This window comes from Rhinopithecus bieti, unplaced genomic scaffold, assembly GCF_001698545.2.
Source record: "Rhinopithecus bieti isolate Rb0 unplaced genomic scaffold, ASM169854v2 scaffold_15676, whole genome shotgun sequence".
In the NCBI taxonomy this organism is placed as follows: domain Eukaryota; kingdom Metazoa; phylum Chordata; class Mammalia; order Primates; family Cercopithecidae; genus Rhinopithecus; species Rhinopithecus bieti.
In genome coordinates, this window is record NW_016809194.1 from 2,661,060 (window position 1) to 2,675,929 (window position 14,870).

Sequence of the window (14,870 nt, forward strand, 5' to 3'; positions counted from 1 at the left end):
AATACTTTAAAGATATCACAGTACAAGGAAGAGCAACAAACATCAACCAATTATAAAAGAAAATGTTTCATCTACATAGTGGAAACAACTGGAGAAAAACTTGTCCGTTTGTCTATTTACCCAAAATGGCACAGACACCACAGAAAAGGATATTGATGGTTTCATCAAGGTCCTCTAGATCCCACTCTATGCTCCGGAGGTTGTTTCTCAGCTCGTTGGTGGTCCAGTCGATTTCTTCCCTTGTTGCTGTGGAGGGGTCCTGGAGGAGCTCTGTCCATCTCTGAAACAATCCCTGGGCAGTGTTGACAGCTTTCTGTACCTCTCTGTAATCAAGATGAGGCAAAGGAGAGAAATTACAGACAACATTCCATGGACAAGTTACTGCAGGGTTTAGGCTAACATTTATGATCATACACCATCCTCAGCAACCACCATTCCCACAGAAGGCTCTTCACAGACAAATGTCAAAGTTCAAAACTTTGATACACAGTCTTGAGTATTATGTTCTCAGCTGATGCTTAGAATACAATATCCATTATTTAAGCAGCTACAATATCAAGTTTGTTGGGGAAGGGCAAATTTAATATTTTTCTCTGAACAGACTATACATAATAGTAAAATGAAGCAATCCCACAAATCAACTAAAGGGCAATGGGCATTCTCACATGCTTTCACTTGGTGTGATAGTATTAATAAATTATACTCAGATGAAAAAGTCCTAATATAGCCTTTCTTTTCTTGGTGTGGGAGGAGTGAGAATGCTGGAGGGAAGGTTACTCTTATACAGCTCCCGTTTTATTATAGGTTAAGAATTTTAATCCCAGAAATTTTTAAACACAAAATCTCATTCAATTTCCAAACATTATTAGCTTTAAATATACCTACTTTCCTTAATTAAGCAATACCATATACCAGATTAGTGTTTGTTCTTGTTTTGTTTTTGAGATGGAGTCTTACTCTTTTGCCCAGGCTGGAGTGAAGTGGTGCGATCTCGGCTCACTGCAACCTCCATCTCCCGGGTTCAAGCGACTCTTCTGCCTTAGCCTCCCAAGTAGCTGGGATTACAGGCACCTGCCACCACACCTGGCTAATTTTTGTATTTTTAGTAGCGACGGGGGTTTCGCCATCTTGGCCAGGCTGGTCTCGAACTTCTGACCTCAGGTGATCCACCTGCCTCGGCCTCCCAAAGTACTAGGATTACAGGCATGAGCCACCGCACCCAGCCAGATTAGTGTTTTTCTTGTTCAGAAAATGAGACTAGGCCATTAAGTGCTATGATCTAGCATGCTTTTAGATTAGATATAGTCACAAGATTATAAGAACTTTTATCCCCACCATTGGGCCAATATCCACCATTTAAATGTTATAATCTAATACTACCATATATAAAAGCCAAAAAGGAGTCATTTTATAATCATATGGTCTCTCATGTTTAAAGATGATAATCCCACTGCTCCCAAACTATAAGAACTATTTTGATCCTTCTATGATTTCTTCTGGAACACAGACTACAAAAAAGCGTTCTAGATGATTAGGGTGTTTGTTGTCTATGGCTTTAAGACAGAATTCACACGCATCCCATACCCTCTGACGTTTCAAGTACTGGAAAAAAGAAAGCACTAACAAAAATGAAGAAAAGCACCTTACAATATTTAGGTCTATGGCATACTGATGAGCGCTAAGAGGCTGAATGTTAAACAGAGAATACAGCTACTAGGCGCAGGCTGAGTAAATAAGCAAGCTATATGGACAACAAATCTACCAAGGTCTATTCACATCTAGTTTACGGCTTAGGCAATCACCTCATTGTTCCTTTCATGTCAGCCTTTAGACTTTCAGTGCTAATGAGAAACCCTATTTAAGATAAAATGGGGAAGAATTAAGTGAGGTGCAAATCTATTTTCTTTACTCTTTATGGGATCTGGGTGATTTAGTGGAGAAAGAGCTATGTATCATTCCTTAATGCAAAGTAAGTCATCCTTTGGTATCCTGGGGGGATTGGTTCCAGGACCCCCCACAGGATACCAAATCTGCAGATTCTGAAGTCCTTATATAAAGTGGCATGGTATTTGCATATAACCTACGCACATCCTCCTACATACTTTAAATCATCTCTAGATTATTTATAATACCTAATGTAATTTAAATGCTATGTAAATTGCTGTTATACTGTATTGTTCAGGGAATAAGAAAAAAAAAAGTCTGTACATGTTCAGCAAAGATGTAACCATTCTTCTTTTTACTGAATATATTCAATCCTGAGTTGGCTGAATCCACAGATTTAGAACCCACAGAGATGGAGGGCTGATTGTATTGGTTTATTTGTAAGTACTGAGTATCATCTGTGATAATGCAAGACAGAGTTAAAGAGGTATCTGTAAAGACATCTTTTAAAGAATATAAAATTTATCAATTCTGTAAAGTAAATATGAATTCCTTTTTGAGAACTAGAAGCCTCAAACCAAGAAGCCTTGGGCTAGGGCTTAGGTTTGTTCTCCACCACCAGTACACAATTATTATGCTAGAATTAAATTCTAAGTAGCAACCTACGAACTTCTTTGGTCTCAGGAGACTCCTTTGAACTCTTCAAAATTATTGAAGACCCCAAAGAGCTTAGAGTTACGTGTACTATATATCTAATGCTATTTACTATATCAGGAATTCAAACAGACATTTTAAAAATATTTGTCAACTTCAAAATGTGAGCTTACATGTTAACAATGTTTTTATTTAAAAAATTCTAAAACAAAAAAAAAATGTAGTGAGAATGGCATTGTTTTACATTTGTGCAAATCTCCTTAATAAATGTGGATTCTCATATCCACTTATACCATCAGTCTGTGGACATACATTTTGGTAGAAGCATATGATGAGAATCCAGCCTCATACAGATATATACTTGGAAAAGGGAGGAGAATTTTAATAGTCTTTTCGGACAATTGTGAATGTACTTTTTTGATAGTATACCAACACTTGACAACTGGCTGTTAAAGGTTAGCTACAATGTGGATCCTAAAACTGTATTAAAGAACTTTTTAGACTTTCTTATTTTACAATACTAATTTTCTTGGCCGGGCGCGGTGGCTCAGGCCTGTAATCCCAGCACTTTGGGAGGCCGAGACGGGCGGATCACGAGGTCAGGAGATCGAGACCATCCTGGCTAACACAGTGAAACCCCGTCTCTACTAAAAAAATACAAAAAACTAGCCGGGCGAGGTGGCAGGCGCCTGTAGTCCCAGCTACTCCAGAGGCTGAGGCAGGAGAATGGCGTAAACTCGGGAGGCGGAGCTTGCAGTGAGCTGAGATCCGGCCACTGCACTCCAGCCTGGGCGACAGAGCGAGACTCTGTCTCAAAAAAAAATAATAATTTTCTTGTTTTTCTTAGTTTACCAAGTAAAATGGGAAGGAGTATCTCAGTCATTAGGGAGCTCTGTCTCCCATACACTACGATCCATTGGTCAATCTTATACAGGCTGAGATTCCGTTATCCAAAATGCTTGGGACCAAAAATATTTGGGATTTTTTCAGATTTAGAATATTTGCATTATACTTACCAGTTGAGCACCCCAATCTGAAAATCCAAAATCCAAAATGCTCCAATGAGCATTTCTTTTGAGCATCTTGTTGGTGCTTAAAAAGTTTTGGATTTTGGAACATTTCATATTTGAGATGCTCAACCTGTACTTTGGATCTTTTACTTTTGGATGATTTTATAACATCATGTACTGGTCATTAGGAAAGTATCAGTCTACTGAGTACTGCAGAACCTCCAAATACCAGCTCATTTCATTACACAGTATCCAAAATCATATTTGTTACTATCACCACCAATTTCATCAGAAAAACTTTATTGGAAATCTGTAAGAGCACAGCAGTTGATATAGGCTCTCCAAACTTCTGTGCTTTTTTTTTTTTTTTTTAAACAAAAGGCTTTATCACTGGTAAAAATACTGTTATTTTCCATGAAGTGACAGGTTCACCTCATTCATTTGTGAGAAAATATCTCGAGAATTTTAAAGATAATTCTGAGATTTGAGAAAGCCTGCAAGTCTGAGGAACCAGTTTATCATTCTCTCCAGTAAAATGAGATTTTGCTGGAGGGAAAACAGCTATTTCAACTCACAACTCAATCACATAAGTGCTCTTCCTAAAGACAACCATTTTATTTAACAATACATCACAAAAAAGCTTCATGTACATTTCCATTTTGCCAGTGGAATATTAAAATATATACTAAGAGAGAAGATATTTACAAATTACATATCTGATGAATGACATATCCAGAATATATTTTTTTAAAACTCTCAAAACTTAGTAAGAAAAATCCAATTAAACAAGGCCAGGCGCAGTGGCTCATGCCTGTAATCCCAGCACTTTAGGAGGCCAAGGCGGGTAGTTCACTTGAGGTCAAGAGTTCAAGACCAGCCTGACCAACATGGTGAAACCTCTTCTCTATTAAAAATACCAAAAAATTAGCCGGGCATGGTGGTGGGTGCCTGTAATCCCAGATGCTCAGGAGGCTGAGGCAGGAGGATCAATTGAACCTGGGAGGCAGAGGTTGCAGTGAACCAAGATGATGCCATTGCACTCCAGTCTGGGTGACAGAGCAAAACTGTGCTTAAAAAAAAAAAAAAAAAAGGCAAAAGATTTGACCAGTCACCCCAGCAAAGACATACATATGACAAACAGCACAGGAAAAGATGCCCAATATCATTAATGACATGCAAATTAAATCTTCAATTAGCTACTACTACATATTTAGAATGGATTACAATGAAAACAAAACTGACAATGCGAAGTGCTGGAAAGGTGGTGGTGTAACCGGAACTCTCATACCTTACTGGTGGAAAGGCACAAATAGTATAGCCATTTCCAAATAGTACAGCCATTTGGAAGAGAGTTTGGTTGTTTCTTAAACATATACTTAACATATGACCCAAAAGTCCCACTCCTAAGTGAAATGAAAACTTGTGTTCACACAGCCTGCACATTTTTATAGTAGCTTTACTAATAACAGCCAAAAATTGTAAACAACCCACATGTCCTTCAACTAGTGAGTGGATAAACTGTAGTGTGTACATATACATATATATATAAAACAGAATACTATTCAGCAATAAAAAGGAATAAACTACAGCTACATACAACAACATAGACGAATCTCAAATGCATTAGGCTAAGCGAAAAAGCTAGACTCAGAAGGCCATGTACTATACAATTTCACTGACATAACATTCCGGAAAAGGCAAAATTATAGGAACAGGAAACAGTTCAGTGTTTGCCAGGTGCTGGACATGGGGGAAGGACCAGGAGGCATACAGAGAAACGTTTTGGGGTGATGGATCTGTGCTATATCCTACTTGTGGAAGTGATGATTACACAACTATGTGAATCTGTCAGTTTCACAGATGTGTATACCAGAAAGGTTGCTTTTCACTGTAGGTAAATTGTAACTTTAAAAAAATGAGAAAAATTATACTTGAGGGTCAAGATTTTATAAAATTAATAAGTTTTACTGTTTCATGAAGAATATTCTTTTGTTTGTTTGAGACAGAATCTCACTCCGTCACCCAGACTGGAGTGCAGTGGTGCTATCTCAGCTCACTGCAACCTCTGCCTCCCGGGTTCGATCGCTTCTCCTGCCTCAGCCTCCCGAGTAGCTGGAATTACAGGTAGGCACCACCACACTCAGCTAATTTCTGTATTTTTAGTAGAAACGGGGTTTCACTATGTTGGCCAGGCTGGTCTCAAACTCCCGACTTCAAGTGATCCGACTGGCTCAGCCTCCCAATGTGCTAGGATTATAGGCATGAGCCACCATGCCTGGCCTCATGAAGAATATTAAGGGAATATATGACTTTTTTTTTCCTTTTTTTACTGTTAGTACAAAGTGATGAGGAATACCACAGAAAGCATGGCACAGCACCACTGCCTTGATTTTTGGTAAGGCACCAGGAGTTTTAGCCACCACAGCTTTGGTACCATCAGTGCAAATGTCAACACAGTGAAAAAGGCAGATAATATCTGAATATTATCATGAAAAGAGTTTTGAGCTGGTAGATCCTTCTGTGATCTACAATGTCTTAAGACACCGATAGGCAGATTGGAGTCGAGGAGTGTGCATGGGTGGATTCTAGTGGCACTGAGTGTGAAGCAAGGAATCCTTAAGCATGCAAGAAGTAAAGCATGTCCTGAGTAAAAAATGAAAGAAATGGCAGGAATTAGAAAAATGCTACAAAGCAATTGCAGAATAAAGCTCAGCACCTGACAGGCCTGACCAGTGAGTTGGCTTATTCCACTCTAAAGCTCTTACTCTTAAAAACAGGATTCCTGCTTAGTTTTCGTTTAGTAACACAGACATAAGAAAGGTAAACCAGTTGTTATTTTACATTTTTAAGATGGGTGTTTTAAGGGATTACAAAGGTAGAAACTGCCAACAATGGCTCAGATCTTGAAAGACAGCCAGAATCTGCAGCGTATCAAGGAATCACATCACAATAGCAAGCAAAGAGGTCTCTCTAAGTGTAAAACCTCCCAACCATTCTTCCAATATCATTTCAGCTCAGCGTTAGCCTGAAAAATAAGGCACGAACTGGGAGCAGAAACAATGTTGGTCACAAGTCTTATTTGGAAGCCAACTATTAAAGGTAACCAGCATTTTCTAAAGCACATGGGATTTCTAAACAGCTTCAAGAGCCACAAGACACACCTAATGTACAAATCTAACCAGGAAGACAACCCTCTCAATTCAGAACCACTTGTTAAGTACTTGCAACTAAAAACTGAAGATTACTTGGCATTCCAAGTAAGTCAATTCATAAAACAGTAGCATATCATCATGTCACCTATTTGAGATTTGTGAGGGTTTTTACAAGAGAAGTGCCCATCTACGTGATTTCACATTTCTTTCTCAGGAAAGGCAAGGGACTTGTTTCAGGATCAGTTGGCTAGTGATGCATGACCCACAAAAGCCCACCCACCACTGCTGTCTGCTCTACACAACTAGCCCATGTGAGCACTACACTCTGTGCGGAGCACTTCATTTTGAGGAGTGCTTCCCGCTGAGTGAGCAGCTACAGCTACTGACTTCTTAGGCAACAGAGATCCATTTTTGTCTGTCTCCAGAAAGGTGACAACCGCAGATAGTGCTTCTTTATCCCTTATGTCTGATTTAGCTATTTTTTTCCCAACTATGTAATTAGAAAAATTAAAGTCTGATACCCAGAACTTTCCATGAGGGAATATACCTTGAAGCAGGTACACCTTGAATTTTCAGAGTTCTTCAGCTTAGCAAACTCTTGGTAAATAACAATCTGCTCACCCACCGCTTGGAGAATCATCTCCGGCAGCATTTCACTGAAAACTTGCTGATGACCTTCCTAGAAATTATAGTTTTAGCTGCTGACCCAGAAAAGCCTTTTTCAAATCCTTGAAAGACGGCTATCTCCACACATCAAGCAAATCTTGCACTATTTGTCACACATGCTGCCCAAATCAGTCTCGCCTGATACAGGTAGCATTTCGTGGATACTAAGAACCAGTGTTGGCAATACTAGGGATGTGGCTTTTCCCCCTTGCTGTCTACAGAACAGCCCATCAAAATCATGGGACCTGTCATCTTCTCATGGACTGAATTCCCTACAGACACCAGAATGAAGGCTCTTCACAGCAATTCACCACAATGCCCACAGGACCACTCATAATGCAGAGCTTTCCCAGTAAGTAGCTGTCAAAAATGGAAACACTGCCCACATCTTTGAAGACTATCTTTCGGGAAAACAAAATAAAGTCATCCAAGCATCCAGATTCTTTTTTTTTTTTTTGAGATGGAGTTTCACTCTTTTCCCAGGCTGGAGTGCAATGGCACGATCTCAGCTCAGCTCACCGCAACCTCCGCCTCCCAGGTTCAAGCGATTCTCCTGCCTCAGCCTCCCGAGTAGCTGGGATTACAGGCATGTGCCACCACGCCCGGCTAATTTTGTAATTTTAGTAGAGATGGGGTTTCTCCATGTTGGTCAGGCTGGTCTCAAACTCCTGATCTCAGGTGATCCACCCACCTTGACCTCCCAAAGTATTGGGATTACAAGCGTGAGCCACCGCGCCCAGGCAATTCTTCCATTCTTCATAAATAAAAAGTTGATGCTGGCAGAACCAACCTCATTTGTTTTTGAAGTTAGCCCAACATTGATCCCTTGTCACTGATAGTTGAGACTCTTCCATACAACTTCCCAATCTGGTACACCACCAAACTAGCCTCTGGGGCCACAAGTAATACATCCAGATGTCCAAAAAAAATCACAAAGTTTTCTTACTTGTATCTAACCACATTTGCCAAGTAAAATGAGAAGAATATCTCATTTTACATGGTTACATACAAAAAAGCCATTAGGGCGCTTTTTTCCCCAGTATTTGTCATTCAGTTGTACCAACAAATTGCATAATTGTAGCCACAATCCCCATCATCCTTTTCTCTGTTGTGGTTGAGCCAGGGTCTCACTATGTCACCCAGGTTGGAGTGCAGTGGTGCAATCACAGTTCACTGTAATCTTGAATTCCTGGGCTCAAAGGATTCTCCTGTCTCAGCCTCCCAAGTCACTAGGACTACAGGTGCACACCACCATGCCAAGTTAATTTTTTTTATTTATTGCAGAGACAGGGTCATGCTGTTGCCCAGGCTGACCTCAAACTCTTGGCCTCAAGTGATCCTCCTGCCTTGGCCTCTCCCTTCAGCCTTTTGATTTCTCCTTTCTTCTTTGCCCATGCTGGCAGACTCTGAATTGGCATCTGTTCAAGTTATCGTGGTTATTTAACAATGACCCCAAAATGTAGTGGTGTAAAACAACCATTTATCATGTCATATCATGGAGTCTGTAGATCAGGAATCAGACACAGCAGAGCTGACTTGTCCCTGTTCCACAATGTCTGGGACCTCAGCTGAAAAGATTAAACAGGCTGGGGCTGTAAAAGCATCACATCTTTCCATCTCTCCACAGTCTGCATGCATATTCTAACACAGTGGCTTCAATGTAACTGGACTTGTTACATGTTAGCTCAGGGTAGCCTACGCTTGTGTTCCAAGATGAAAGATGCAGACAGAAGGTATACTGGTTGTCTTTTATGACTTAAGCTTTAGGAGTCAAGCAGAGTCACTTCTGCTTCAATCTGTTAGTCAAAGCAGTTTATAAAGGTCTGCCCAGGTTCAAAGGAAAGGAATACAAACTCCAGTTTGATAAAAGAATGCCAGCTTCACAATTTAAGAAAAGCAAACAGCAGGGCGTGGTGGCTCACGCCTATAATCCCAGCAGTTTGGGAGGCCGAGGTGAGTAGATCACCAGGTCAGGAGTTCCAGACCAGCCTGGCCAATACAGTGAAACCTGTCTCTACTAAACATACAAAAATTAGCTGGGTATGGTGGCATGCGCCTGTAAATCCAGCTACTTGGGAGACTGAGGCAGAAGAATCACTTGAAACTGGGGGGAGGAGGTTGCAGTGAGCCGAGACTGCACCACTGCACTCCACTCTGGGCGACAAGAGCGAGACTCGAAAGAGGAAGGAAGGATGGAAGGATGGACGGAAGGAAGGAAGGAAGGAAGGAAGGCACGCACGCACGCAGAAAAGTAACACAGGACAGAACATTTATTGGCGCAGCCATCGTTGGAAAAAACACAATCTGCCACAACTCCTTTATCTGGGACAGCACCTACTCTGCAAGTCTCTTTACAGAGGGATACCCATTTCATCAATACACTAAAAGAGGCTAGTCAAGGCTGAAAGTTTCCATTCTAGTAATGAAACGTGAAAAACTCAGGTTGAGCGAGCCTCTGCAACCACATCAGATTCCCACTCCTCACTCTCCTCCAACTGGTTCCTGCCCCATACCCCACAAACCTGGTTTCACCAGCAATCTCTCCGGAAAGAGAGGAGCTCTTTTTATTGCTTGACTTCTACATTCACGTCGTTTGTATTTGAAAGGAACACATGCACAGGCACACCCTTTACTTGACTTTACTGCCATTTCCAAATTCAACCACACTGTAACATATTTTGTAATTACTCTTGTGAAAATGAAACATCATTTTTACTCAGTTACCTACAACGATATACAAATTTAGACCCTAACTTACTGCTGCTTCCACAACTCCACCAATGACACTGCAGGTCAAAGTCAGGAGTGAATTTAACTTGTCCTCATTTTTGGTGCACTTGACACCATGGCCCATTATACTTATTTTCTTGAAACTCTCACTTCCTCTGTCTCTGTGACATTGTGCTGTTCTAGTTTTCCACCAGTTTTCTCCTTCCTCTTCCTCCACTGGATCCCAATGTTTCTCAGCACTCTTTTTGTGGCCTCTATGCGCTCATCAGCATTCACAAGTTCAAAGTACCCCTCTTAAGTTGATGACTCCCCCACTACACTTCCAACCCTAACCACTCAGTGAGGCTTAACTCCTGTATCTTTAGATGCCTATAGGATCATTCCATTTGCCTAAAACCAAACTAATCATAGCCTCCCTGCAGAACATAATGTATTCAAAACAAACAAAACAGAAAAATCTGCTTCCCTTTCTAGCTTCCTCATTTTAGCCAACAGTGCCACCATTTTCCAAGTTTCAACACTTGTCTAGACAAGAGTCATTTTTGACTCCTTCTCCTACTTCTTACCTTGCACAACCTCTACGTAAATCCAATCACTGAATTTTAGATCTGGAAGGAACTTTCAAGATAATCTAGTTTGTGCTCATTAAACAAATAAGAGACCTTGGGGCTCAGACATATTGGCTGCTTGCCTCAAGTTCTTCCAACCCTGATTATGAGACACTTTCTACTACCAAGACTTATTTAGTTGCATTTTTGCAAAGCTTCCACACAAATCTTTTTTCTTTTTTTTGAGACGGAGTCTTGCACTGTCATTGGGGCTGGAGTGCAGTGGCGCGATCTCGGCTCACTGCAAAAGAGGGTTCAAGCGATTCTCCTGCCTCAGCCTCCCAAGTAGCTGGGACTACAGGTGCCCGCCACCACGCCCAGCTAATTTTTTTGTATTTTTAGTAGAGATGGGGTTTCACCATTTTGGCCAGGCTGGTCTCGAACTCCTGACCTCATGATTCGCCCTCCTCAGCCTCTCAAAGTGCTGGGATTACAGGCATGAGCCATCGCACCTGGCCCACAAATCTATTTTCTTTGTAGAATCAGAACATCTGGCTGTGAACTCTTAAAAGCTGACTATAAGCAAGTGAATAGCAACTGCTAGTTTAAAAACTGCCTCCTGATTTAGAATTTATGATAGAAATCAGATTAAATTTAAACTCCTCAGGCAGGTATTCAAACCCCCTCCCACTCCTCCTCCTAACCCAAACTGGCTGACTTTAATATCAAGCATGGTTTCTCACCAAAACAAATTCTGTTTCAGTTGGCAGGTCTTCTTCCCATCTTTATCTTTCTTATTCCTGGTTCTAGACTTCTGCTGAGTTGTTTCCCCAGCCTGGAAGAGCCTTACACCTCAGCAGACACTTCCTTCAAGGCCCAGATTGACCAGCATTCCCAGTATGGGTCTTTCTTTTCTTTCAAATCTCCTCAGCATCTCAACTCTACTGCAAAATCTTACACAATGTATCTTTCACATATCTGCATAGTGTTCTCCAAACTAGATGGCAATCTGAGGAGCTAAATAATATTAAGCACTCAATAAATTTATAATAAAAGCTTGCAAAGTTGTTTTTACAATGAAACACTGGATTCTGCTTTTCAGAAAGTATTAAATGAGATTTGATTTACATTCAATTTTACTGGGCCAAAATTAACAAACAAGGGTTATTTTTTCACAGTGACTCTACCAATAAACAGTTTTTTGACGTGAACAGAATGCATGATGCCTTCGAGGAGCTCATAATCTAGTGTTAATAAAGCTAGATATACAGACAGAGAAGGTTAAAGAATACAACATATGCCATCTTACTCATCTGCTTACTTATGTCATTATTTCAACATCAATCCACAGCCAAAAACCTGGAAATAAAACTATTATCATGCTGGGCACGGCGGCTCATGCCTATAATCCCAGCATTTTGGGAGGCCCAGGTGGGCAGATCACTTGAGGTCAGGAGTTTAAGACCAGCCTGGCCAACATGGCGAAACCCCATCTCTACTAAAAATATAAAAATCAGCCGGGCATGGTGGCGGGCTACTTGGGAGGCTGAGGCAGGAAGAATCGCTTGAACCCGGGAGGCAGAGGTTGCAGTGAGCCGAGACACGCCACTACACTCCAGTCTGGGTGACAGAGTGAGACTGTCTCAAAAAAAAAAAAACAAAAGAAAACTATCCTCATCAGACACACAAAACCTCCAAAGCAATAAAACAGCAAAGAGCCATGACATTCATGCCTTTTATCCATAGGATTGGCTCACTTATACTCTATCTCCACATGCTCAGTTACATGGTTTTCTTCTGCGTCTGATTAGAAGTTGCAAATTCTAAAAGGCGGCTAATTCTAAAAGCTTGTCAGCAAGGGAGGAAAAAAACTACAGAACTAAACGGTCAAAATGGGTTCACTCAACAAACACTGAGTACGTCCCTACTGAATACAAAGATGAAGACTGCAAGATTTAAATATGATATTTTCACCCAGTAGATTAGTAAAGGTTTTTTTTAATGAAAATCCCAGTACTGGGAGCAAGAGAACTGGGTCCCTCAAACACTTTGTGGGGCATAGGGGAATATTCTGGAGGACAATGTGGTAGTATGCATCCAACGCTCTGCTGTGCATGCCCTCTGAATTAGCAATTATGCTCCAGGAATACAGGCTATGAAAATCAGAAGCAGCAATACAGACCTATGACAAGTAGGCTTATCACCACATTAATTGTAGTGATCATAAATATAATTTATCCTCCAGGATGGACATTTATATGACAAAATATAATGCAGTCATTACAAGCTGCCACCCAGAAGTTTGAAGGATATAAAGAAACACAGATGAAAACGTCATAAAACAGGCCAGGCGCGGTGGCTCACACCTATGATCCCAACACTTTGAGAAGCCAAGGTGTGTGGATCACCTGAGGTCAAAAGTTCAAGACCAGCCTGGCTAACAGGGTGAAACCCCATCTCTACTAAAAATACAAAATTAGCCAGGCGTAGTGGCGCACATCTGTAGTCCCAGCTACTTGGGAGGTATGGAAGGAGAATCACTTGAACCTAGAAGGTAGAGGTTACGAGGTTACAGTGAGCTGAGATCATGCCACTGCACACAAGCCTGGACAACAGAGTGAGACTGTCCCCCGCGCCCAAAAAAAAAAAAAAAAAGAAAAGAAAAGTCATAAAACCATATATAAAGTATAATCCCAATTTTAAAATGACCGTATTATATAAAATATATATTTATAATAAATATATAAATCCTGGCCTTTCCACATACAAGCTTATAAAGTTGAAGTTTTTTACTAAGTTTCATTTTCCTTACTGTGAAATGATGACAATAATAATACCTACTTCATAAGGATAAAAGAGCAATGCCTGTTGTGGGATTCTGTTCTGAACAGGACATTGACAATGTCAAAACCTGCCAAAAGCAGCTTCAAACATTCAAGCGCTAACCACTGTATGTTCAAGTTACAACAGCTTTCTAACCGGTCTCCTTTTTCATTTTTCCTCACACTGATGCCTCCAACACTACTACCAAATCAATATTCCTAAAATCCCAATTTCATGTCATTTCTTTGCTTTAAAAATCTGCAATGGCCACAAGATGAGATTCTCCTTAGGCCAACACAACTTGACCCTTTTTGACCTGTACTGGGAAGTACTGACAGTAGCTGTGAAAACAGGTTGTTCTAATTTGAATCCTGAGTACACCACTTACTAGCTATGTGACCCTAGGCAAGTAAGTTAACCCCTCTAATACTTCCTCGGCTTCTCATCTCTAAAATGTGGCTAGTATTCATCATATGGGTGTTTTTACAGAGTGAAAATTCATATAAAGTGCTTACTTGGCACTTCATATGAATGCCTGGCACTGAAGATGCATCCTTTAAATGTGAGCTGTTACTACTGCTTCCCTATACTCCACCTTGGCTGCTCTTCTAGATCATTTCTAACACACACTGCCCAACTTAGGACTTTTGCTGGTGGTGGTCTCACCCATGAGGCACCATTCAATCACAATCACCACCACCAACAAAGAGTATGTGTTCAACATTTACACTAAATATTCAAGGTGTAGGCTGGAAATACAGGAGGAAAAAAAAAAAAACAGTCTCAACCCTCAGAGCTCCTAGTCTAATAATGAAAGACAGAGGAAGAGGTCCAATAATTCGGGGTGACAAAGGAAGCATTTCCTGGAGGCAAGGGAGATGCTTACACTGACTCCAGAAGGCTGTGTGGGTGAAGCAGGCAGTGTGGGTGCACGTAGAGTAAGAGCATCCAGTACAGCAATCATAGTCACTGTATTGAGTCTGGCACTGCTGGAGTACTAAGACTAAGGGAGAGCAGAGGCTAGATCAGGGAGGTCAGGAAGTGTTGGCACTTTATTCTGCAGGCCAACAGCAGCCACTGAAAATTATTAAGTAGGGTACACCTGCCGGGGGCTCTAGAAAAGCTTACACTGTGCTGTCCAATATGGAAGCCACATACAACTACTGACTGGAAATGTGACTAGTGTGACAGAAATTAAATTTTAATTAATGTAAACTTGGTAACTGACATGCAATTCAGTTATCAAAAAACTTTGATGTATGTTTGGAACAATTAAGAGTATGTAGACCAGGCGCGGTGGCTCATGCCTGTAATCCCAGCACTTTGGGAGGCCGAGGCAGGCGGATCAGAAGGTCAGGAGATTGAGACCATCCTGGCTAACATGGTGAAACCCCATCTCTACT

At 41.0% G+C, this 14,870-nt stretch overlaps 1 protein-coding gene across 1 annotated transcript in view; it reads right to left on the bottom strand.

The window, feature by feature from the left end:
* Positions 1–14,870, bottom strand: part of STX6 (syntaxin 6) — a 49,882-nt gene that overhangs the window by 31,955 nt on the left and 3,057 nt on the right. The window contains exon 2 of the mRNA XM_017888819.1: positions 154–323. Within this exon, the coding sequence (XP_017744308.1) occupies positions 154–323 (170 nt within the window). The remainder of the gene's footprint in view (positions 1–153; positions 324–14,870) is intronic.